This window comes from Anoplopoma fimbria, chromosome 19, assembly GCF_027596085.1.
Source record: "Anoplopoma fimbria isolate UVic2021 breed Golden Eagle Sablefish chromosome 19, Afim_UVic_2022, whole genome shotgun sequence".
NCBI classification, from domain to species: domain Eukaryota; kingdom Metazoa; phylum Chordata; class Actinopteri; order Perciformes; family Anoplopomatidae; genus Anoplopoma; species Anoplopoma fimbria.
In genome coordinates, this window is record NC_072467.1 from 15,112,114 (window position 1) to 15,135,505 (window position 23,392).

At 39.8% G+C, this 23,392-nt stretch overlaps 2 protein-coding genes across 2 annotated transcripts in view; both read right to left on the reverse strand.

The window, feature by feature from the left end:
• Positions 1–2: 2 nt before the first annotated feature.
• Positions 3–8,999, reverse strand: vps4a (vacuolar protein sorting 4 homolog A). Its single transcript, XM_054619309.1, has 12 exons — positions 8,782–8,999; positions 8,100–8,211; positions 7,840–7,984; positions 7,683–7,744; positions 7,322–7,441; positions 6,615–6,771; positions 5,663–5,811; positions 5,468–5,504; positions 5,364–5,408; positions 3,539–3,758; positions 3,263–3,403; positions 3–2,073 (listed from the first exon to the last, which is right to left on the reverse strand). Exons 1-12 carry the CDS (start codon positions 8,800–8,802, stop codon positions 1,972–1,974), a joined length of 1,311 nt encoding a protein of 436 aa, XP_054475284.1. The 5' UTR covers positions 8,803–8,999; the 3' UTR covers positions 3–1,971.
• A 4,571-nt stretch (positions 9,000–13,570) lies between these two features.
• The window catches only part of sntb2 (syntrophin, beta 2), a 30,454-nt gene continuing 20,632 nt past the window's right edge, over positions 13,571–23,392 (reverse strand). The window contains 4 exon segments of the mRNA XM_054620607.1: positions 13,571–16,838; positions 17,121–17,311; positions 20,084–20,280; positions 20,964–21,106. Of these exon segments, the coding sequence (XP_054476582.1) occupies positions 16,746–16,838; positions 17,121–17,311; positions 20,084–20,280; positions 20,964–21,106 (624 nt within the window). The 3' untranslated portion in view covers positions 13,571–16,745.

Consider the following 23,392-nt stretch of genomic DNA (forward strand, 5'->3'; position numbering starts at 1 on the left):
TTAAATGTTTTATTAATGCAGGTTAAATTAGTAGTAATGGTTACATGGCCAGTGACAGGTTAATAAGCCCCTTACAGGGACGTTGATAACTGACCTCCCACTGAACCAGTACGTACCTTCACAAATACAATACACGACGACGCAGAGCTGAGCTATCGTGTCACTTAGTTTAGCAGACAGTGAGAGGTCAGAGTTGTTGCAGAACAAACATCCAATAGCAGATTTTAAAAGATAATTTTAACCTGACTAACTGTGTCGTCCTGCTGCTCCATAGCAAGCGGGGCTAGCTTTCCCATGTCTGTTAGCTGACAACAGGACAAATACTATTTACCCCATGAGAAGGAAAGCCAGCCCCGAACAGACAGTAATGAAACAATATGGTGGCGTCTGCCTCGGAGTAGAACTTGGTGTGTACATTTGAATCCCAAGAAAACAAAAAAATACTTCATCCTGAAACAACAAAATAAATACTTCAAGTGTAAACATACCATATCTCCATTATGGTCAGTCAGTTGTATAAATAGTGTTCAGTAACACTGTTAATGGCGGGGCAAACTAAACAAAATGCTCACACTTAAAGAGATGGGCTTGATCGATTCTCTTAAACGGAAAGAAAAGGTACTTAGGTTCTGAACAGACTGCAACAAACTTCAATAACAAAAAGGGAAGATTTCACAGTATGGCTCACACTCAACTCACAACTGTATTCTGGGAAATGGAGTGCAGAAAGCTGATTTAAATAGAGTAACCGGAGCTGAGATTCAAAGTTCATTCTTGACCTTGGAAATGGCCTTTGAGAAAACAATCCTTGAGCTTTTTAAATCAAATCACATGGTCTCCATCAGCAGATGGAGTTTGCATGTCATGGACAGCTTGTCATCCACGTTATTTTAGGAACTGTGGTGAGGAAGATCATGTGATAAAATCAAAAGCTTCAGAATAGCTACAAAATGTTTCTCAACCTCAAATGTTAAGCCAAAGTAGTTCTTTAGTAAAAAATGGTCATTTTAACATTCACAACACCATGACATATTGGCAAACCTCATCTGCTGAGGAAGATCATGAGATATCCCAAAGCTCAAGGATAGCTACTAATTGAACCTTGTGGTGAGATGTTATCTCAAGAGCAACTAGAGGTTCACAACTGAGTTTTTAAATAAAGTTTATGGATTGAGGAAATGTTTTGTGTCGCTCTTAATCAAGCACATCTCTTGTATTGTAAATATGAAACATGACTTCTGCTAGCACAGAGGTACAGCCTGATGCAGACACACAGAGCTGTGGAGGGACACTGAGGCAGTGATGCTTCAATAATTTAACTCTTCATCAAATAACAAAATAACAGGGCTCTCGACATAGAGACAAATACATTAAGACACAAGTTTCATAAAAACACTGAAGATGCATTCACACACACGCATGCCTGGCAGGAGAACTGTCTTCTTCTTTTGTTCCTTCTTCAAACGTCACTGTCCTTCATTGCGACCCAAAGCAAAGTGCACAAAGGCAAAAAACAACAAAAAGTACAGTCCTTCATTCTGATAGAATCGGCTCAGAGAGGGACAAACTAAATGCATTTAGAATCAAATGCAGCTTTCCTCACGTCAATGCAGGTTAGATAAAAAGTTCTTGTAGTGAATACACTGTAGCGGCTGCTTTGTAATGCAACATTGTCTGAAATGGGGGAAAGACTTGGACTCTATTGTCCATCTACCAAAATCACACCAACATTTTCTATTGTAGGATTTGGTCAACTTCCTCCAAGGATTCAAAGACTTCTGGCTCGTATGATGAGAAGTCAAACAGACCGGTCCTTTATTTTGAAATCAGTGAGAGGCAGTGAACCAAGCACTCAGCTGAGAGATGAAATCCTACAGGACAGTACAGCAGTTAGGGGGGTGGGGGGTTGATGGTGTTGTTGGGAGCAGTTTGACCCTTCTCGTGGACCGGGGAGAGGTGGGGCTCCGTCTCTCAGCCCTCCATCCCAAAGTCGTCTGTGAACTTCTTGACCTTCAGGAGATCTTCAGTGTTGACTGTGGGACGGGTGGTGGACAGAGAGCGCAGCATGTCCGACTGCAGAGGAGAGGACATACAAGACATTATACGCCTTCGTTAGTTATATTCAATTTCTCCTCCATCCAGGGTCCAAGTTTACAAGTGTGGACTCTTCTGTTGCTGTGTGTCATGCTATAATATAAACATGTTGACTGATAGGAGCACTGTGGAACAACAAAGATGAGCAGCATGGTATGACATCATATCATCAATGTGGAGAAGAATTTGTTGGGCAAATATTGTTCCACATTAGGATTAAAATGGGATTATTGTGAAAATACTGTAATTTTTTTTATTTGATTTGAATCATAAAAATAAAAAAATCTAATCCAGGTAGCATGAACAAGTGCAAAATAAAACAGACGAACAGACCTTATCAACCATTAATTTGTTCCTTAAAGCAATTTAATTAAAAAATATATACTGTTAGTTACTCAGTTATACAGTGTTGTGTTTTGCTTGGATTTATTCATAACAATCCATCTCCCTATATAAACTTAAATGTAATCCATTTGTTTTTTTAGACATGTTTAAAGTTCAAAGCGCATATATTTATTTATATATATATATATATATATATATATATATATATATATATATATATATATATATATATATATATAAATTTTACATTTGTATCATGATAATGTTATAATTTCCCAATATCATTTTTTACCGAATAGAGCATGAACGCATCATAATAATAATAATTAAGCCTTTATTAGTCCCACAATGGGGAAATTATTTCTCTGCATTTAACCCATCCCGGAGGAGCAGTGGGCTGCAATGAAGCGCCCGGGGAGCAACTTGGGGTTAGGTGTCTTGCTCAAGGACACCTCGGCATGTTGCCGGTAGAGGGGTTTGAACCACCAACCTTGTGGTTACGGGACAAGCGCTCTACCTCATGTGCCACAGCCGCCCCATCATATTGTAACTCAATGCAACCTTTGTCAACACTAGATGTTAGCTCCGTTATTTAGCTGAGCAGGACTGTGCTGCAGACCAGCTGCTATCAGCTAACGCTAACTGGCTTTCCTCCTGCTGATTTATTGTTCACAATGAAGCATTATCAGGAAAATATAGGGTCCATGTACTAGTCTGCACAGAGGCATTTCTGATACTGGTATTGGATCGGAAACATTTTAGAAACGACAAGCTGCAGCATTTTTTCATTTCTGTGATGCTCATTCAAATGTGTGTATCTCACCATGCAGACTATGGGCTCTAGTAGCTTATCACTAGGCACATCCATCCAGGTCAGCTCTATGGCAGCGGGGTCACCAGGGGAACAAGGAGTCAAGAGGTCATCCACCATCAACTGGTTGTTGCTTCTGGATGGACCGCGAACCTGCAGGAGTGAGAACAAGGAAAAAAGAAAAAAGCTCAATAGTAACTGGAAAATAATGGACAATAACAGAAATATCACTGACGAGGGCTATTGGAGATCTAACATGTCCGTCCCCCGGATTTCTAATGAGCTCACCTTTTTGAAGTGCGTAGCAGACTGGACCTTCCTGACCGGCTGCATGAGAGCGTCCCTGACGATGATGCTGATGTCGGCGCCGGAGTAGCCGTCTGTTTTGTGGGCGAGCTGCCGTATGTCGGCTTCGCTCAGGCTGTGTGGCGTGTTGCCCAGGTGAAGACGAAACATCTGAGACCGAGCCGGCTCCTCCGGCAGAGGGATGTAGATACGCTTCTCAAATCTGACACATGACAGAGGACGAGATCCATTCAATCGCACATTAATCAGTACGTCAATCAAATTATTTCTTTCAACTGATTTTATTCATTTAAAGGTTAAATTAAAATGATTTAAAGGGCCAGTGTGTAACATTTAGGGGGATCAATAAGCAGAAATGGAATATAATATTCTTAAATATGTTTTCATGAGTGTATAATCACCTGCATTATCGTTAGCTTAGAATGAGCCCTTCATATCTACAAAAAGGGGCGGGTCCTCTTCACGGAGTCCGCCATGTTGCCGCGCCATGTTTCTACAGTAGTCCAGAACAGAAAAACCAAACACTGACTTTGAATTTTTACATTACTTAAAGGCCACCGTAGTTCTCCAACACACTTGTGAAAATGTGGTAACGTAAGCTGTATAGTGTAAAACTAAGGCACCTGTTGCTCCTTAAGTAGCGTTATTATGGTATGGATGTCATCTGAGCGAGGCAAACGACATTACCACGTTTTTTCCTCAGTTTGTTGCAATCTGCAAACCTCAATGCTAGACAGGGCTGCAAAGGATCATAAAGCTCACGGTTCGGATCGTGTCACAGATCTGATCAGCACAAAATGAAAAAAGGAAGATACTGCCACCGATACTAATTGCTGATCATTGATGACCCATTTTGTCAGATAGAGATTGATTTTGTTGTTTTGTTTTGTTAGAGCAGCTGGTCTACAAGACTCAAGACACCCCCCACAATCACAAAAATCCTTTCATGAACTCAGTTCAAACATTTCTAAATGGTATCCTTTACTTTGTTATAGTCATCTATTCTGTGTTTTGCATTAACACAACATTCAAATGGATAGGGAATAAAATATTGTATTTTTATTGATAAACATATATGTATTTTCATTAGTAGTTTTAATGTTGGATTATAATCTGTTTAGAGTTAGTGTTAGGAAATTAAAAAACTCATAATTCATATCTGATATCTACTTATGTTGCTGGGAAAACATCTCCTTTAAACTATTGGATTTAATCAAGTTTCTCACCAAAACTACATTTTACAAGATTACATGTGAACTCATCATGATAATGTTAGAATATGCATTCGCCAAATAATAATTTTCATTGAACAGAGCCTGAACGCATCATAATGTAACTGAACAGAGACTTTGTTTGTTAGCCGTTAGCTGTGCTCCTGTCAATCTAAATACAGATTGGTTGTTTAGTTTGTCTGCTCTGGGCTACCGTAGAAACATGGCGGACACCGTGAGGAGGACCCTTCTCCACATGTAGATATCAACAGCTCATTCTAAAATAACGAAAACACGACGACTCTTCTTTTCAGGGGATTATACACTAAAGAAACAAATCTATTAAAATAATATTAAATTTATGGCAATGGTTCCCCCTCAATGCTACACACTGGACCTTTAACTTAAAGACTATGACCATGCTCCAGTTGCCCTGAATTATAATGTATTTACATAGTGTACAGTGAAAAAGCTTCTGACTGACAGAGAAGAATGTGCTTCTCTTAGGGAAACAATGAGGTTATTTAATAACAATTAAACAAAGTCAGGGTAAAACAAACACAAAAAAAACATGAAGTATTGAAGTGACCTCTGACCTTCTGCGAATGGCAGCGTCTAGCACCCAGGGGATGTTGGTGGCTTTTTCGTTTGACAGGTCTATCCGGAAATTTCCCCCACTCTCACAACCAGATGGTGAGCTCCCAGCACCAAGATACCATCGTTGTTGTTTCCCACACCTACAAAAACAGAGAGCATCAGTCAGCTCTATATGAGTCTTTTCTGCTTCCATGTCCATCCAGGGTTAAGTATTTGCATATTTAAGATGACTTTGTAGTTTCTATTGTCACTTATACAGCCTGTACAGAATATATTGATCTCATTTTATTTGGCTCACCCTGCATCTGGACCAGGAACTCCGTCTTGATGCGGCGGGCGGCCTCACTCTCGTTCTCGTTCCTGGAGCCGCACAGCGAGTCCACCTCGTCGATAAAGATGATTGAGGGTTTGTGTTGGCGAGCCAGGTCGAACAAGTTCTTCACCAGCCTGGGAGACACAGGGAGATATGGAGACAATGAGAGTCACATGGAAGAGACAGGTGGACGGCTATGTTAAAGGAGGCGCGCTCCAAATTAGTGACAGCGAGTGAAAAACTGTCTCCCTTCAAATGGAGGAGGCAGTTGAGGTTCTTGTTGTGCCTTGTCTGTCAGGGAGGTGCTGCTGTGTGACCGGCTGAGGTCATGAGCGATGTGCACATCAAGAAACTTTGTGCTCTTGATTTGCTCCACAAAGGATCCAGCGGTGATGGGTGGAGGGAGCTGAAGTCAACTGTCATCCCTTTCGTGTTATCGACGTCGAGAGACAGGTTGTTATTCTGGCTCCACCTCCCCTTTGTTCTGTCTCATCATTGTTGCTGATGAGGCTCACCAGTGTCATGTTGTCTGTAAACTTGATGAGATGATCAAAGTTGTGTGTCATTAGTGCGAACAGCAGTGGGCTGAGTACACATCCATGGGGGGCGCCGGTCCTAAATGAGGTGTCTGTGGAGGTGATGTTCCAGATGGCCACTGTCTTTCTCTCTCTGTGAGAAAGTCCAGGATCCAATTACAAAGGGAGGTGTTCAGACCCAGGGGGCCCAACTTACCATAGCAGCTTCTTGGTGATAACTGTGTTGAATGGCGTTTAATGTATTTTATCATGATTTACTTGTTATAAGTTGTAAACTCCTAATAAAATCAACATCTAAAGCGGATAAAAAAAAATCACAATCTGCTATATTTGTATTACTAAAATACACTTGTCTTTCCCTGTGTAAAGCACAGCTTAAGACAACAGAAGAAAATACGTACTTCTCACTCTCTCCCAGCCACTTGGACATGAGGTCTGAGGAGGAGACGGAGAAGAAGGTGGAGTTATTGGCCTCGGTGGCCACGGCCTTAGCCAGGTAGGACTTCCCCGTCCCTGGAGGGCCGAACAGCAGGATGCCTCTCCACGGAGTCCTCTTGCCTGAGAACGCAAGAGACCAGAAGTGATGTTGGTCACATGATGTCACACTGGGGTACAAATTCCCAAGGGTACTGTCCAACAAAGATAATGCAAAAATGCTATTTAACAGACATTTCAAAATAACTAAAGTGGCTTTTTAAACTAATTAGTAGTGATATTGAACTAGGGCTACAACTAAATCTATCTATTTATCTATCAATTCATTTTTTTTGATTGATATATAAAATCACAGAAAGCTCTGACAAATGCCCTGTCAAATATTCGTAGAGATCAAGCTGACATCCTTTAATCATTGTTTGTTTTGTCTGACCGATAGTCCAGAATCCAAAAAGATTGAATTTACAATTACATAAAACACAGAAATGTATCAAAGTAAAGTAAGAGAAAAGTAGCAAATCCTTACATTTGATAGCCTGGAACTAGAGAATTAATAAATAAATGACTAATTTGTTTCCAAAGAATATTTCAGTTTACTTGTCAGAGTAACATTATTAAGCTGTATTTTTTTTTTGCTGTAAACCAAATCAGAGTGGGTACCGGCCAGCAGTACCTGTAAAGAGGTGAGGGAATTTGATAGGCAGGATGACAGCTTCTTTCAGAGCTTCCTTAGCTCCTTCCAGTCCGGCCACATCGTTCCACCTGACATTGGGCTTCTCCATCACAATGGCACCTTGACGCAGGCAGAGCATGATGAAGATTGACAACGCAGATGGAAGAAACTTATTTAAAGGTGATTGTACACGTGTAGCCCCAGTACAAATACAACCTGCCAACCCCACTGACCCCCAGACTACTAGCAATATATAAATAAAAAATTATGTAAAGTAACATTCAGTCAACACCTTCATTACAATCTTTTCAGTTAAAGATATAAATAAGCAGTGTGGGTTTTTACACAACATTTTACTCACCCATAAGTTGCTCCTGCAGCTTCTTCTTCTCTGGATTTTCGCCCTCGCTGTCGCTATCACTCCTAAAGCGGAACACAAACACAGAGTTTGACACAAATACAGCAGAGCCCACAGACTATGAACATGTTTTCCTAGACGGCGGGCGTAGGTGGCGTACTTGTCATTGCTCTGAGCCTCCTTCACGGGCTTCTTGCCCTGTTTGTCTTTATTCTTCAGATAGTCTTTCAGCTTCTCCGCCCGGTCCAGGTACTGCATGCATTTTGCTCGTATGCTCTCCTTCGCCTTGTCGCTGTGGGCCTCATCTGAAGGGGGCAGACCAAATTCCAAACAACAACATGATTGAATACCCAACAATGTTTGCACCAACAGGAGGGTGGAGCGCTTACTCAACTACCCTGCAGAGGCTGCAGCACTTACATTTGATAGCATGTAGGAAATACTCCACAGCGTGCTGGTACAGTCGCAAGGCCTCCTCATAATTCTTCGCCTTGTCTTCCTCTGTGGCTTTGGTCACAAGATCAATCGCTTTCTGCAGCAGATGCAGAGGACAGATGTGATGTAGATGTGATATGGGTTGAGGGTGGAGACACAGAAATAAAGGGCAGGTCAGTCATCCTCACATGGGTCTGCACATGTCAACACTGGAGCATCAATTAAAAACAAAGCAAAAATTACAAATCTAGCAAAAATAGATTTTTGTGCAAAGGGATCCTAATAGTTTCACTGATTCTACAACAAAATATCACTGTGCTGAGGCTTGAGGCAGTTATAGATACCAGACTGAAACGCTCCATAATGTATATCTTTATTGTTTCCATGTTCCTATCTGCCAGCTGACGGTGAGAGCCTGATACCGTTAGAACCGTTCTCCAGCAGAGGCGAGACGCTAGGTAGCCAAGCACAGATTCATAAGCCACACCATAATTAGAAATAGTATAGTATTTATTCTATATAGTTAACCAGTATAGTAACGTTAACAATAGATCGCTAACGCTACTTTTATTTTCAAGGCACTGTCTGTCAACATTAGCTTGCTTTAGCGTCAGCTAGCAAAGTGAGCTGGGCGACGCCAAGTTGTGGCTAGCTAACGACAGCATACCTGTAATGTTGACGTTGTCATTTCATCTCACTCTTAAACTCTCGCACTCAGATTGATATCCTCTGACTCTTCCCAGAGGCGGATACGTGAACAAATCAACCCGTTAGCAGCCCTGTGTTGCGAGGGGACGGGTTGCTCTTGACATGACAAACAGTGCGTTAGCCAGCTAGCGGCTAAGATGACAGCTCTGCCCCGACCCAACAAAACCACAGCAACAAGGAGGCTGCAGGCTCCTTCTTCTTCTTCTTCTTCTTCTTCTTCTTCTTCTTCTATTAGGTTGGCAGCGCGCAACCGTTACTCATGGGATGAATACCGCCACCTACTGTACCGGAGTGTATATGTTTATATATATATATATATATATATATATATATATATATATATATATATATATATATATATATATATATATATATATATATATATATATATATATATATATATATATATACTGTATATATATATATATATATACTGTATATATATATTCTATATATATATATATATATATATATATATATATATACTGTAAATGTAATATGCCAGGCTAAACACACATTCTCTTTGTTTGAATCTTTTCATTTTTTTACTCTTTTTTTACTTTTTATTCTCTCAGGCAAAGTCTGCAGAAGTAAGGCCCAATTCCAATGTCCCCCCTAAGGCCTTAAACCCTGAACCCTCAGGGACTGAACCGACATCGCCTGTTAAATGGTTGAGTGTGAGAAGCTGTAAGGGCTTAACTAGTGTAAATACAAATGGGACAGCACTTTGCTGCTACATATCACGTTACCTTGACAACTTTGATTTGAACACCTTCCAGGCTCTTTTCTAACAAGATGAGAGGTAAATGTCAAATAATCTATTTACTGTCAAAACAGCTTTAATACCAACATTATCTTTCCTTAAATTCTTCTGCTATCATGTGTTTTTATGGACCATCTTTAATCCTTAATGTTTCTGAGTAACTTTAATATGCAACGCTGAACACCCATGTGCCTTCCTCTTTGTTTACCTCTTTTTTTTTTTTTTTTTTTTTTTTTTTTTACATCTCAGGCTGCCCCTGGTACCCCCAGTGTTTAACGTCACAATGCTATGAATTGTGGGAAATTCCATAAGATAAGATAAGATAAAATAATCCTTTATTAGTCCCGCAGCAGGGAAATTTACAGGATTACAGAAGCATAGAGGATAGTGCAAACAAGAGACATAGTAAAAAAACAAGATCAAAAATAAGTATTATAAATAAGCAAATGAGCAATAAAAAAGCAGTAAAAAACAGTAAAGAATCCACAGTAACTGAAATATTATATATACAAAAGGAAAAGCTCAGAGGTGAGCAGGAGTTGCTGTAAAAGGCTGCCACTCACACGGTGCCGGAAGTAACAATCAGGCAAAGTCTGCAGAAATTAGGACTTACAAAAACTGTTCATAAAGGGCTCAAAATGTCTGGAGAGAGCCCTTGAGCATGCGAAGATTTGACAGAAGGACAGCCCTAAACACTCACGGACTTTGCGAGGAACGCAGCTCAAAGTCTGTGAGTTCTTGAATATGGACATTGAGATTTTGGCTTTACCAAGGCCCACACTACATCTCCCAGAATACCTCACCCCTGTCCACGGGTGCAGGCGCTTGAGCCTCCTAATTGAAGCAGCACTGAGGAGCTGCACAGAGGGACAGATTCAGGAGGACAGAGAGCACAGGGCTGGAAATGGAGCAGGGAAAAAACAGATTGTGGACTGCCCACCATCATTCAGGAACATAGTTGACACTTGATGTTGAGCACTGTTGTGTACATTTTTCCTCCTCTGGGAGCCTTTAGGTTTGTAACCTGAGTTCCATGTAAACACCCTGACTGTAGAATAATGCTGCCACTTCTTTTGAATATTCAATTTTTACCTGTTTGTTTTCTTTCAGTTATATTACACTGACTAATGAGATTTTGTGGGGCCACCAAACAATGTTTTGGTCAGATTCAGATCAACTTTATTATCCCCCATGGAGGAAATTCTTATTTTTCTTTTCTCTTCTGAGAGAGGGGACGACATGCAGCAAAGCCACCGCATTTTTGGAACATTACATACTAGGGCCTTTTTTGACTTAGACATTGCAGTCTTTGGGTGTTTCCCACTTGGTGTCTAGCGTTTACCATCCAGAGTCACAAGGTACACTCGTTTGATGGCATCAGACTCTGAAGTCTATGCTAAGAAAGTACTGTTATGACACCGGGAAAGACTGGAATGAGTGTGTACTTTATGTTATCTATGCTATTTGTGATGTAAAGCAAGAATCCTTTGGGTTCAGTCCATCTGAACTTGTGTTTGGTCATGAAGTACATGGCTCATTAAAGTGTTTAAGAAAAAGTTGCTGTCTAGGTCTTCGCCCTAAACTGACGTTTGGTGGGGGAAGCCCTTTCCTCCTCCCAGGACAACATGGAGAGAAGGTTTGACTGACTGCTGTTGTGTGACAGTTTAAGCCTGATGATAAGGTGCTAGTTCTGTTGCCATTGCCTGGTTCTGCCCTCTCTGCACGATTCTCAGGTCCTTATGAGGTGGAACGAAAAGGGTCCGACACCAACTCTGTCATCTGCACACCTGAGCGCAGAAGGAGAACACGGTTGTGCCACATTAACATGCTCAAACCTTATCTTTCCAGAGAAGTTAACAAGGGGGAGCCAAAAATACTGTGGAGACTGCTGCCTGTTTGCATGTTGCATTTTTCGTACCCTCCCGAAAGTCAGCGAGTCGATGTGAATCATGTATGGTGTATAGATATGGGTGTTTTTGGCCAAACTGTGGTTTGGTTTTCTGGGAGGGGCTGTTTTCTCTCTGCTCTCTGTCTCTTTTTTTTTTCTCCCCAGTGTCCATTCAGGTGCCACCCTTTTCCCTTACTAGCAGCTGCAGAGTGTGAGCCTACTCGGCTGGGCTCAATCAATGATCATGGTGGTTCAGAAGCCAGGAGAAACAGAGAGACAGCAGTGGGCCAAGTGGCGTTTGTGTGTGTCATAGAGTTGGGTGACCTCCTTTGCTCAAGCTGTGTGGGCTTGTGTTGTTACCGTGACTTGATAGTTAGTTTGATATTGTGGTGATCTGAGTTACTTTGGTACTTCTGTTAATTAGTGTCGCTTTTCTTTTTAAGAAAGTCGTTTTCAGTTGTTGCATTTTGAGCATTTAAGTTTGTCGTTAATAAAATAACTATTTTTCTTTATTCATCCGTTGCCTATGATTCTTTTTCCTTGGATTATTTCCATTGTTACTCCCCATATCCCATGGACCTTATTGGGGAACGTAAAAACGACTATACTATGACTTCTTTGACTTTTTTCAAAATACTATTCTATGTGTATGTCGGTAAAAAAGAATTAACATACAATACTATACTTTTTTTTAAATACTATACTTTGTCTTTTATTGTCATTTTATTCAACATTCTTTTTGTCTTTTTATGACTTTCAACAAACAATACAATGACTTCAAATGTACTTTTTACATACTATACTATGTCTCTATTTCTTTTTTACTTTTTAAAAACATTCTATACCCAAGTTCTTTTTTAAAAACTTTTTTCAACATACTATACTATGGCTTTTTATGAATCTTTTTCACATTTTATGCTCTTACTCTGAAATTACTTTTTGATATTCTTTATTATGCCTTTTTTTAGACATACAATACTATGGCTTTTTCTTGAATAATTTCAACACACTACTACATCCTTGACTTTTTTTTAACATTCTGTACTCTCTTATATTACTTCGATATTATGGCTTTCAAAAGATTTTTTTTCGATATACTATAATATGATTTTTAAATGACTTTTGACTTGTATACTATGGCTTTTGTTGAATATTTTCGACATAGTACTATACTATGACTTTTTCATAGTTTTTTTCCCCCATGTTATACTATATTTTTTATTTCCTTTTTCAACACACTAAGCTATGACTTTTAAATTACTTTTTAAATACTAAACTATGACTTTTTAGATAAACTGTACAAAGGCTCTTTTTACATACTGTACTATGCTATTTTTTTTAGAAATACTATACTGGTGCTTTATTTCTTGATGTTTCTGATAAATTATGTTTTGTCTTTTTAATCACTTTTTCAACATACTATACTCTGACTTTCTAAATCCTTTTTTTCATACTTTACAATGGCTTTTTAATGACTTTTTTGCATAATATACCAAATTTTCTTTTTGAAAAATTCTATACTATGGCTTTTTCATTGCTTTGTTTTTCAAAAATGTTCTTTATGAGTTTTTAATTACTTTTTTGCTCTAAAATTCCCACTTTCCAACTATTATTAATGCTTTAGCTGCTTTTTAATGCAATTTCACCTGTTATCTACTGATTAATACTCCATTCTAAAATAAAAATGTTCCACATCTTTCATACATTAGTTCATACTCCTTCAGCTGCTTCTCTATCCAAATTAAAGCCATCATTCAGCCTTTCAACAGCCAGCATTCACATTATTGAATTTGTATTGTATTGTATTGTATTGTATTGAATTTGTATTTGTTTACAATCGTCTTCAAAGACAATAGCATTTTCTAGTGTTTACTGATACTTTTAGTTAAGCCTGACCGATGGCGAAGAGGGAGATAGATCAAGGGACTGCTGCTGCTCCCATCTAGCAGTCCTATTGGTGCTGTAGCAGTAGTACTATGGATGTTTGAGTAGTACTCCCATAATTAAAAAGACACATATGTCTAGAATACATAAAATGAAAAGTACATTTTGTCTATATTAAAAACATCAAGCCTAGATAAAATCTCCACAACAAACCACACACCACTTTAAGTTTTATTGGTAGGTATTTACATAGGAGAATATAACATTGTTATCATACATTGTATATGGTATCTTGGAAGGAAGTCTAAAATACTTTGCATATGAAAGGTTGTTGCAGCAGTGCTTTGTCCCGTTGTGATTCATCAGTTCAATGATTGTTTTTGACGCAAGCTGCCACAGATATTACCTTTGGTTCCAAAAACCCCTTCTTTGAAGCATTGCTTTGCATAGACAGGATAGCCTCAGATCATAAGGAGGTGAAAATGAATCATTGAAAAGGAAGAGGAGGAGAGGTGTACATTCACAGATTAAAATGGGTTTGATTGGTTAGTGCATCAAGCTGAAAGAGGGACGGCCTGCAGCTTGTACAAGGTTGACCGACTTAAGACAATCAGATCTGTGCACTGGGTTAGATCTACAGAAAATGGAAGCGTGGTGAAAAAGTAGGATGATGGAGTGCAACACAGGAACACGACATACCAAATGTAACTTTTAAAATCATGACGTTTTAGGGAAGTAAAGTCTGTCTGTCCTTTTTGAGCTCTATAAACTGTAGCAACTCTAAGAGAACACATTTTAGCTCTCATGAAAAAAAAAGGCAAAACAAGTTGTTCGGACCCTCACAAGGACATCAGAGTCCAAAAACAGAATGAAGGCCATTGTGTTCCTTATCTGAGGACAGAGGGGATATCTTGTTCTCCTGGGTTGCACAGTCAGTGGACACAATGGTACTTTGTGTCCAACAGAGGCTCTACTGAAGGGAACGGTTGCCTTAGCGACGGGTACCATGAACCGATTGAGGGTTATGAAAATGTGTTGATTACAGTCACGTTGAACCTCGTTAACGAGTCGAGTCGCAACACAGGCACTGGACAGATGAAATAATTAGGTAGCTGACTTCAACCCACCTCCATTTATGTGACAGCAAAAACAAATTAATTTATGGGTTACTGTACCTTAAAGCAGAGTGTGAAATAGATAAACGGCTGTTTTGACGCTAAATACTTTTGACAGAATTTCACAAGATCTGTAATGTTTTTTCTTAAGAGCATAAAACTTTCTTCTTGAGCTCAGAGAACTGTAGTTTGACATAAAACCTCAACTCTAGGGTCCATTTGGCTTCTTCCAGAGCTTTCAGCTGCATATCACATGACATCGCCTTTGCTACTTCGTTAAAACAGCGAGGCCTTCACATCCTTCACTCTTACTCCTACACGCAAACTTAGACCACTTATACTAATAAATCTGAGAGAGCTGCAAAGATTTTTCTAAGTTGGTTTGAAGTGGATCATTTAAGGCTACAGGACGTCATTATATGTTAGCAACATGTATGTAGGTATGAATGGTTCTTTTAGCCCGTTTACTTTTCATAACTTTATTTATTTTTCTCAGGGCTGTAAAACAGCTTGGTTTTTATTTTGTAAATGTTCCTTTCCTGCTCAAGTTTGTTTTAATTTAATTTCCATTTCAGCCAATTTCTACCTTTTTAACATATAATAAAAATTATATAAATATTTTAAAGTGTTTTTGAAAGTATTTAAAAGTTAATCGCTACTGGAAATGTTTTACACAAATAAAATTAACTTTTAAAGTTAAATTGTATTTTTTTGCAGAATGACATACTGCTTCATTGTCTGCAGGAGAGAGCTGAAGCACTTGATCTGACAATGGGACGGCCCTAAACTTTGTGGGAACACGCTTCAAAACTCCTTGAATGTCAATGTTGGGATCGGGCCAAACACCAAGGAGGTCACATCTGCTACCAGAGACCACCTCTCCTAATATGCAAACACCTGTTATGCAAGTTACATTTCATACTAAAGTCACATGATGACAGCCGAGTCATCTCCACGACGTCAGAGTCCGTGAGATTCTGCTGAAAGCTCCAAAAGGAAGCAAGTTGATTGAGTAAAGGTTATTTTCTTAAACGTTCACGGCTTTCTAAGACTTCAATGGAAGTAAAAGACCAGAATACTGATCCGTAGCCTCTCTACTGCAGAGGTTCATAGGAGGTGAGACGTATTTGACCATCACAGATCATTCAAACACGATGGTACTTGTGTCATGTTTTGGCCCACATAACAGTCATTAGCCAGAGAAATGTCGCTCTAGGAATGGTAACAAGACACCGGAAACCTCAAGAGAAGTGGAATGAGACGATAGCGACGTGGTAGTGTAGGTAGAGGAGGGGGAAGTAACACATCGTCATATATCATTATCTGATACAGAGTTCACTGTCAGGAAGTCATGCTATCATGAGATACACACTTAAAAAACAAAGTAACACGGTTTACACTATAAGAGTAATACTATTGCTTGCACATGTCGAAAGCTTAAAGTTCTCTTATGGTGTGGAATTAAAAAAACAAAAGAGGAAACAATACAAAGAGCGTCTTGGACTACAGGTCAAAAGGCACAGTTGGCACTCCTGATTACAACAGTAGTTTGGGATAATGTGCTAGAAAGGTGAGTCTGTCAGACGGCAGGCACGCTATCAAGCCTACAGAAGCGCGTAATACACACACACACACACACACACACACACACACACACACGCACACACAGACCTTTCTTCATTCACACAATCTCTGCTCATTAGACTGCATTCTGACGGTGAAACGCCGTCTTTCACTCACGTGTCTAAACAAACGCATTACGAAGAGCCCATAAGTACATTGGAAGGCTGTCGTGGAATGAAGGCATAGAGTTCATAACAGGGAGCATTCACTGATCTGTTTTTGTATTTATTGTCTAAATTGCCTTCCTTTCCCTAATTATATTCCAGTAGCACTTTGCTTGATAGTCATGGAGTCTTTAACATCGTATCAGATAATCATACAGAAATTCAATGGAATGTTCTTTTATTTTGTAGTACTTTTTTTTTGTGTAACCGTCTCCAGACACCTCATGACTTCAAGCAAAGCGCCACTTCCTTTTTCCCGACCTCGCCATACAAATGACCGCAAGAGGCCGAGTAGAAGTTGGAAGAGAAGGCACAATTTAGAGACAATCAACAGTTGGACTCTACCTACAGCTTCAGCGGTGAATGGAGAAATTGGAAAAAAGGGAAATTGAGAATCAACCCCCGGTATCAGCGTTTTGGGGGCGTCTCCCCTCCCCCCTCCTCGCCGTTTCACGGCCCGTCCTCTCTCCTCGCCCATCGGTTGTTTCACGTCAGCAGGCCCATACGGGTGAGCTTGGCTGACAGGAAGGAGTGGAGGACGAACACCACCGGCTTTGGACCCGAGTGGAGGTCAAACACCTGGAGGACGGAGAGAGGAGTTGAGGGAGGAGAAGTTGTCATGATCTATTCCCCTTGCATTTGGGGAAAGGAGATAATTTGCAATATGTTATCCCCCCACCCCACCCCACAATTTAAGCAACTGGTCATGTGATCCCAGTCTGTAGTTGTTTTTGTATGTTATTATCCCCCCCATGCTCTTTTTCTACAAATAAAAACCTATGCCAACAGAATAATTCGCTAGAGTGAGATGCTAGAAACACTTAAAAAGTCATGTAACAGTCTTTCGTTCCATTGTCTCACCATCTCTCCCTCTGGACCCCCAAAGTCAAGGTAGAGGTTGCGTATCCCATCGTCAGCAGACATCTTGAGCTTCTCGTAGGGGTATCTGTACAGCACAGCGCCCCCCGCTGGTTCCGCCGGCTCCCTCATCACCGTGAAGCCCTTCTCATAGTGCAGCGTGAGCCGGATGTCCTGCCTGTTCAACGTGCAACCTAGAAGAAAGAGAGACAAATGAGCTTTAAGTAAAAGCAGAAGTACAGGTCAGTGGGAGGGTGACTAAATCTACGTACTAATTACTTACACAAATGGCCAGTGTGTAGCTTTTTGGGGGGATCTATTAGCATAAATGGAATACAGTATTCATAATTATGTTTTCATTAGTGTATAATCACCTGAAACTAAAAAAAATTGTTAGCTTACGATGAGGACTTGGTCCACTTCACGGACTTAGACGTTTTGCACCCATAGACTGTTTTTAAGAAATGGACGTGGTCATGGTGACATCACCCATTGATTTGCAGACTGATGTTTTGAATCCTCAATTTTACCTTCGCCAGATTATGGCCGTTGCCATTGTTTTTTGCTACCGATGATCGGAAGTGACCATATTTGGAATGTGGAGGAGTGACGTAGAGACGACTTATACAGCTTTTGTGGAGACCTGTCAATTACAGCAGCAAGCTAATCCTAAATAATACCCTGCTTTATGGTCTATTTGACTCTAAATGGACCATCATTTACTAAATGAACATCATGCTGCATTGCAGCATCTCATAGACTTCTATACAACCAGAGGAGTCGCCCCCTGATGGCCAGTCGAGAAAATGCAAGATTTAATACACTTTCACATCTGCTTCACTCGGCAGTACAGGAGTGGTTGCACCGCGATATTTCTACAGTACCCCAGAAGGGACAAATCAAACACTGCTTCCAGAAAGAGTTAGTTAGTTCTAAGTTAGTTAGTTCTCTGATGCGATTGTGAAACCGCGGTAACATGAGCAGCCGAGGCAAACTCTTTTACCATGGTTTCACACTCGGCGGCTAACAATACAATCTGCAACCACGGTGCTAGATGTCACCAAATCCTTCGCACTGTCCCTTTAAATAACCCAGAAGTCACACCATGCGTTGACAACGTCTGATAGGTATGTTGTGAACTCCCTTTAATAACAAAAGTTCCAGCAGGGACTTATTCAAGTCTGTCACCTGAATAATATCTTACTCAGACAAACTTATTCCACAGCATCTAAACAAGAGCCTATCTTCCATGTAAAAATCCTGCTGCTGCAGCTTAAACCGTCACGTCATTTGATCCCAAAGCACATTTCCATGTGTGTTACTGTAACGTGACTGGCTTTGAATGTTTCTGCACAACTAAGGACGAGGGGGGGGGCTTTCCAGTGCTGTTCTGGCAGCCAACCATTGTTCTGCACAGAGTGGAAACATTCCCCTCTGCTGGCTCCTACTTCTGCTTCTCCCTCACAGAGCTGCTGCACACGACTAACAAGCCAGTTGGTGTCAGGAGCTTCCTGTCACAGTCAAAGCACTCTGACATTTAAAGAAAACACATTTTTATCTACACTAGCTTACCTGGAACTTTTTTTTATTTCCAACCATCTCGTCTCCAAATATGGGGTTCAGTTTGTTATTTTCTCGAGAAAATTCATTAGAATTATAGTTACATGAATAGAAAGGTGAACCCACATCCTCTGGTTAAGGGTCTGCTGACTCACTGCTGCTAACCTGTGTGTGCTGACTCGTACCATACACGAGCACACACACATTTGTATGAATGTGTGCTATCACATATGTGGTATTGTCTGAGATTGTAGCCTGTGGTGTTGTATTGTATCGCACCTCATTATGAAATGTTTCCTGTGGACTAAAAACACCAACACTTGGAATGACCTTGAAGCTAAAACACTTGGAATGACCTTGATAAAAACACCTTCAATCACAACATTTTATGTTTATGTTTATATATATATATATATATACATACTATACATATTTAAAGTACAGATAGTTTAAGGGTATATATACCCTTGAAATGGCAAGCCCAACTCTGTAATGGTTTTCATTTAACGGGGATAAAGTAGTCAATACCAATCTATAACAAAATGATACGCTTATTATATACAGACTATAGCTATAAAAAAAAAAATCAATCAAATGATTATTTTCGTATTTTCTTTGGTATTGTCATATACAGTGACATGTCATATGCAGTGATGATTGCTGGGTAATATGTATGTCAATGTTGTCAAGCCTCTATTTAATCATGTAGTAAAAGACTTCACAGGTGATTATTAATTCTTATTTGATTGTTATTGTGTGAGCAGCAGCATTTAAATATTGGAGCTCATCGAGGGTGAGCTAATTTAACTTCTTTATAATACTGCATGGAAGTTAAACCTCGAGCAGTGCATCATATTTTATAAACTGATCCATGTTTTGTATGAAAACTCTTACTGGGAATCCATATCAAAAGTTAGACATAGCATAGCATTGATTTACCGTTTCTGTCTCCACTACTCATATCTCCACTAATAACCGACATTACAGTAGCTTATAGTTTCTAACATTCCTGTATTAAACATTTTGTAATCCAATGCTTCCAAACCCCATCCGCTATGCTCTAAAACAAACCAAAATCGTATTCTTTTTTGGCAGGCTAGGCTCTACTTCGGCTCTAGTTTACTCGAAAGTCCCAAATCTGAGCTGGCAGAAAGCCAATCATAACTCAGGATAAAGAGGTGGCCAATCAGATTTTAGTCACTCATTGAGGTAAAAGTGAAAATACTTAATTAAAGCACAAGTGCGTTAAACTTCTGCAATGAGCCTACTTGGGAAAACCAATGTCCACAGGGGAGTTTGGTACTGACATTAAACTCTTACTATAATCACCTATTGCAAACACACACGCACACGCACACTCACACTCACACACGCACACGCACACTCACACTCACACTCACACTCACCAATGGAGACTTCTTTGATGAGCTCAGCAGCAGCGTGTGCCCCCTGCACGAGGGCTCGTGTCCATGATGACAGATCCCAGTGGGTCTCCACTCTGAAGATGTGGGACTCGATGCCCCGCCCAGTGCCCGTCCGAGTGGCGAACACCAGGTCTGAACCCTGGGCAGGCGAACCCCGGGCGCTGCCGGAATGAACCAGTCTGGAGGGAGAGACGTGAAAATACAAGTCCTTTAACGTTCGTGTTGATAATCTGCATTGGCAGAACTCCTAAATGAAATTGATTAGTTTTAGCTGTTTATTAGTTGGCGAGGGGTCCTGGTCTCTGATGTGACCTACAACCTTGGCTGGTCTAGTTAGTGTCATTTTCTAAACGGGAAGAACTGGGTGATGCCATTAGGGTTCTTTCCCTTAGATGGGGGTTTCCAGTGCAAGTTCCCCCCCCCAAAAAAAGCAAAACATTTTCACTGTAATTTTAATGGGTGCTAATGTAAATTTCCAGGTACTTACCATGAATTACACTTTGTTGAACATATCTTGGTGGTAGATTTCATGTACAGTACAGAAGTAAAAGCATGCTAAAAAGGTTCCTTTTACAGTCAGCGGCTGCCTTGCAAAAATGGCCAATCCAATTGCATTTTATCATAAAAATATTTAACCATGAAGAAATTATAAACCTTTATGACAATATTGGTGACAGTGGACTGTTCTGAGCAAAACGGTTAAATCCTTAAACGAGTAATGTTTGATAAATTTTCTTGTTGTGACTTTGATTTGTCTCACTGTGTCATTGTGAGATGTTTCCTGATAGACAGACAGAGGACCACTCTGGTTAGATATGTATTCTGGCTACAGCTGGGTGACCCCTCTGTCTGTCGTCCTCACCTTGTGGCTAGCAGCGGGTGTGTGAGCAGAGGCATGGACCAGGACTCTCTGCTCCACGGCACCGATTCAAACAGCAGGATGTCCTTCTCCGTCAGAGCCATGACCACTGGTTTGTACTGCTGCCGTCCTCCTTCCAGCTGGACCTAAAAGAAGAAAGCCAGGTGGAGATGTCAATACTCAAGGTACTGATAGAACTAAATAAATCTCCTCATGACATTTTGTACAACATGTTCTGTCCACTAATTCTACCATTAGGTTTATTGCAAAAGTCAGCAATATACACAGTTCCCCAACCACTAGTCAACTTCCTCCTCCATCCCTATGAAAATGTTTTTTTTTTTTTTATTATAGGTAAGCCTGTGTATGTTAGAAAAGTAAGCAGATGTGTTCTCTAGTTCCAAAGTGGATGACGTATTGATCTCATTACTCACTTTATGTGTAAAATATAACAACATTACTGAACAGACAGAGTACAGGTTAAATGATGTAGTTAGACAGGGTACAGGTGGTGATGTAGTTTGATGAGGTACATTATTAAAGAAATTCCTAGTACCACCTTCCCAAATAAATTGAGGTAAAAACAACATCACACGGGTGATTGGTGAATTGATTGATTCAAATTTACCTGGTTATTGAAGCTATGTTAATGACTACGTCTACATGAATTCTTAAGCACATTCAGAAATAAACAAATAAGTAGCTTTGTAAATATTTTTTCTAAAATTCTAACTATTTGGCAGTGCGGACCACTAGAAGGTGTAGTGATATTCTTTAACAGTGTAGCAGTATAGTGATGTTCTTTAACAGTGTAGCAGTATAGTGATGTTCTTTAACAGTGTAGCAGTATAGTGATGTTCTTTAACGGTGTAGCAGTATAGTGATGTTCTTTAACAGTGTAGCAGTATAGTGATGTTCTTTAACAGTTGATGTTCTTTAACAGTGTAGCAGTATAGTGATGTTCTTTAACAGTGTAGCAGTATAGTGATGTTCTTTAACAGTGTAGCAGTATAGTGATGTTCTTTAACAGTGTAGCAGTATAGTGATGTTCTTTAACAGTGTAGCAGTATAGTTATGTTCTTTAACAGTTATAGTGATGTTCTTTAACAGTGTAGCAGTATAGTTATGTTCTTTAACAGTGTAGCAGTATAGTGATGTTCTTTAACGGTGTAGCAGTATAGTGATGTTCTTTAACAGTGTAGCTTTAACAGTGTAGCAGTATAGTGATGTTCTTTAACAGTGTAGCAGTATAGTGATGTTCTTTAACAGTGTAGCAGTAGTGATGTTCTTTAACAGTGTAGCAGTATAGTGATGTTCTTTAACAGTGTAGCAGTATAGTGATGTTCTTTAACAGTGTAGCAGTATAGTGATGTTCTTTAACAGTGTAACAGTGTAGTGATGTTCTTTAACAGTGTAACAGTGTAGTGATGTTCTTTAACAGTGTAGCAGTATAGTGATGTTCTTGAACAGTGTAGTGATGTTCTTTAACAGTGTAGTGATGTAGTTTGACGGGGTACAGCAACAGAGGACTTAAGTAGCTCATCCTGACAGTCTGACCTAAATTTTGATAGCATTGTGATAAAAATAGGGTGGTGTGTTTTTGTCTGAGTCATGGCTGGATAGAGTGCTGGTGGAGTTACAGTGAAAAGCAACGACATCTAAACCAGACGGTGTGTTTGTGAAAGCGGCCATGGTGAGTAGGTGGGCTCTACAGGAAATGGCGCGATGCAACGGAAACTTGCATCCTAGTTTCCTGTGTGAACCCGGTCAAGATAAACACAGCCAGACATCCATGCATTCAACATGACTTTGAATGAGCACTTCATCAAAGTGAAAAGATATTATTCAGAGTGAATTAAGAGTGGTTGACTTTTCAATAGACATGTTCAAATTTAGGAATACAGCTAATTCAAGAAAACACACTCTTCCTGTGTGCTGCTGCAGAGCAGAAATGCCAGCTTATATGTTTGATGTGTCTGTGCAGTGATTTAGGAGCAATGAAACAGGTACTGTGGCAAACTAAACGGAAAAAACACTGATACCATTTCCTGTTGAAAGCAACCTGTGTTTCAACTTTATTATTATTTATGTAACCTGAAAATGTACCGATGCATCAAAGCATGTGCTGATAACCAAAAAAAGTACTTATAGTATCATTATCTTGGCCAAAAGTTTATCTTAATATGTATAAATAACATGTTTTTTAATTATTAATATAAATAATTAAAAAAAATTGTGTCTAAAATAAACAAGTACTTCATACAATCTCAAACCAAAAGATGCCTTATTGACACTTTGTATTTTGTTTATGAAAATATAGAAACAGAAATGTGTTTGTTTTGGTTGTAGGAACATCTTTGTGTTGGAGCTCCGGTATTTTTTGACCGAACTGGAATCGTGGCTGTACCTGGACCGTGGACGTGCATCCTGCT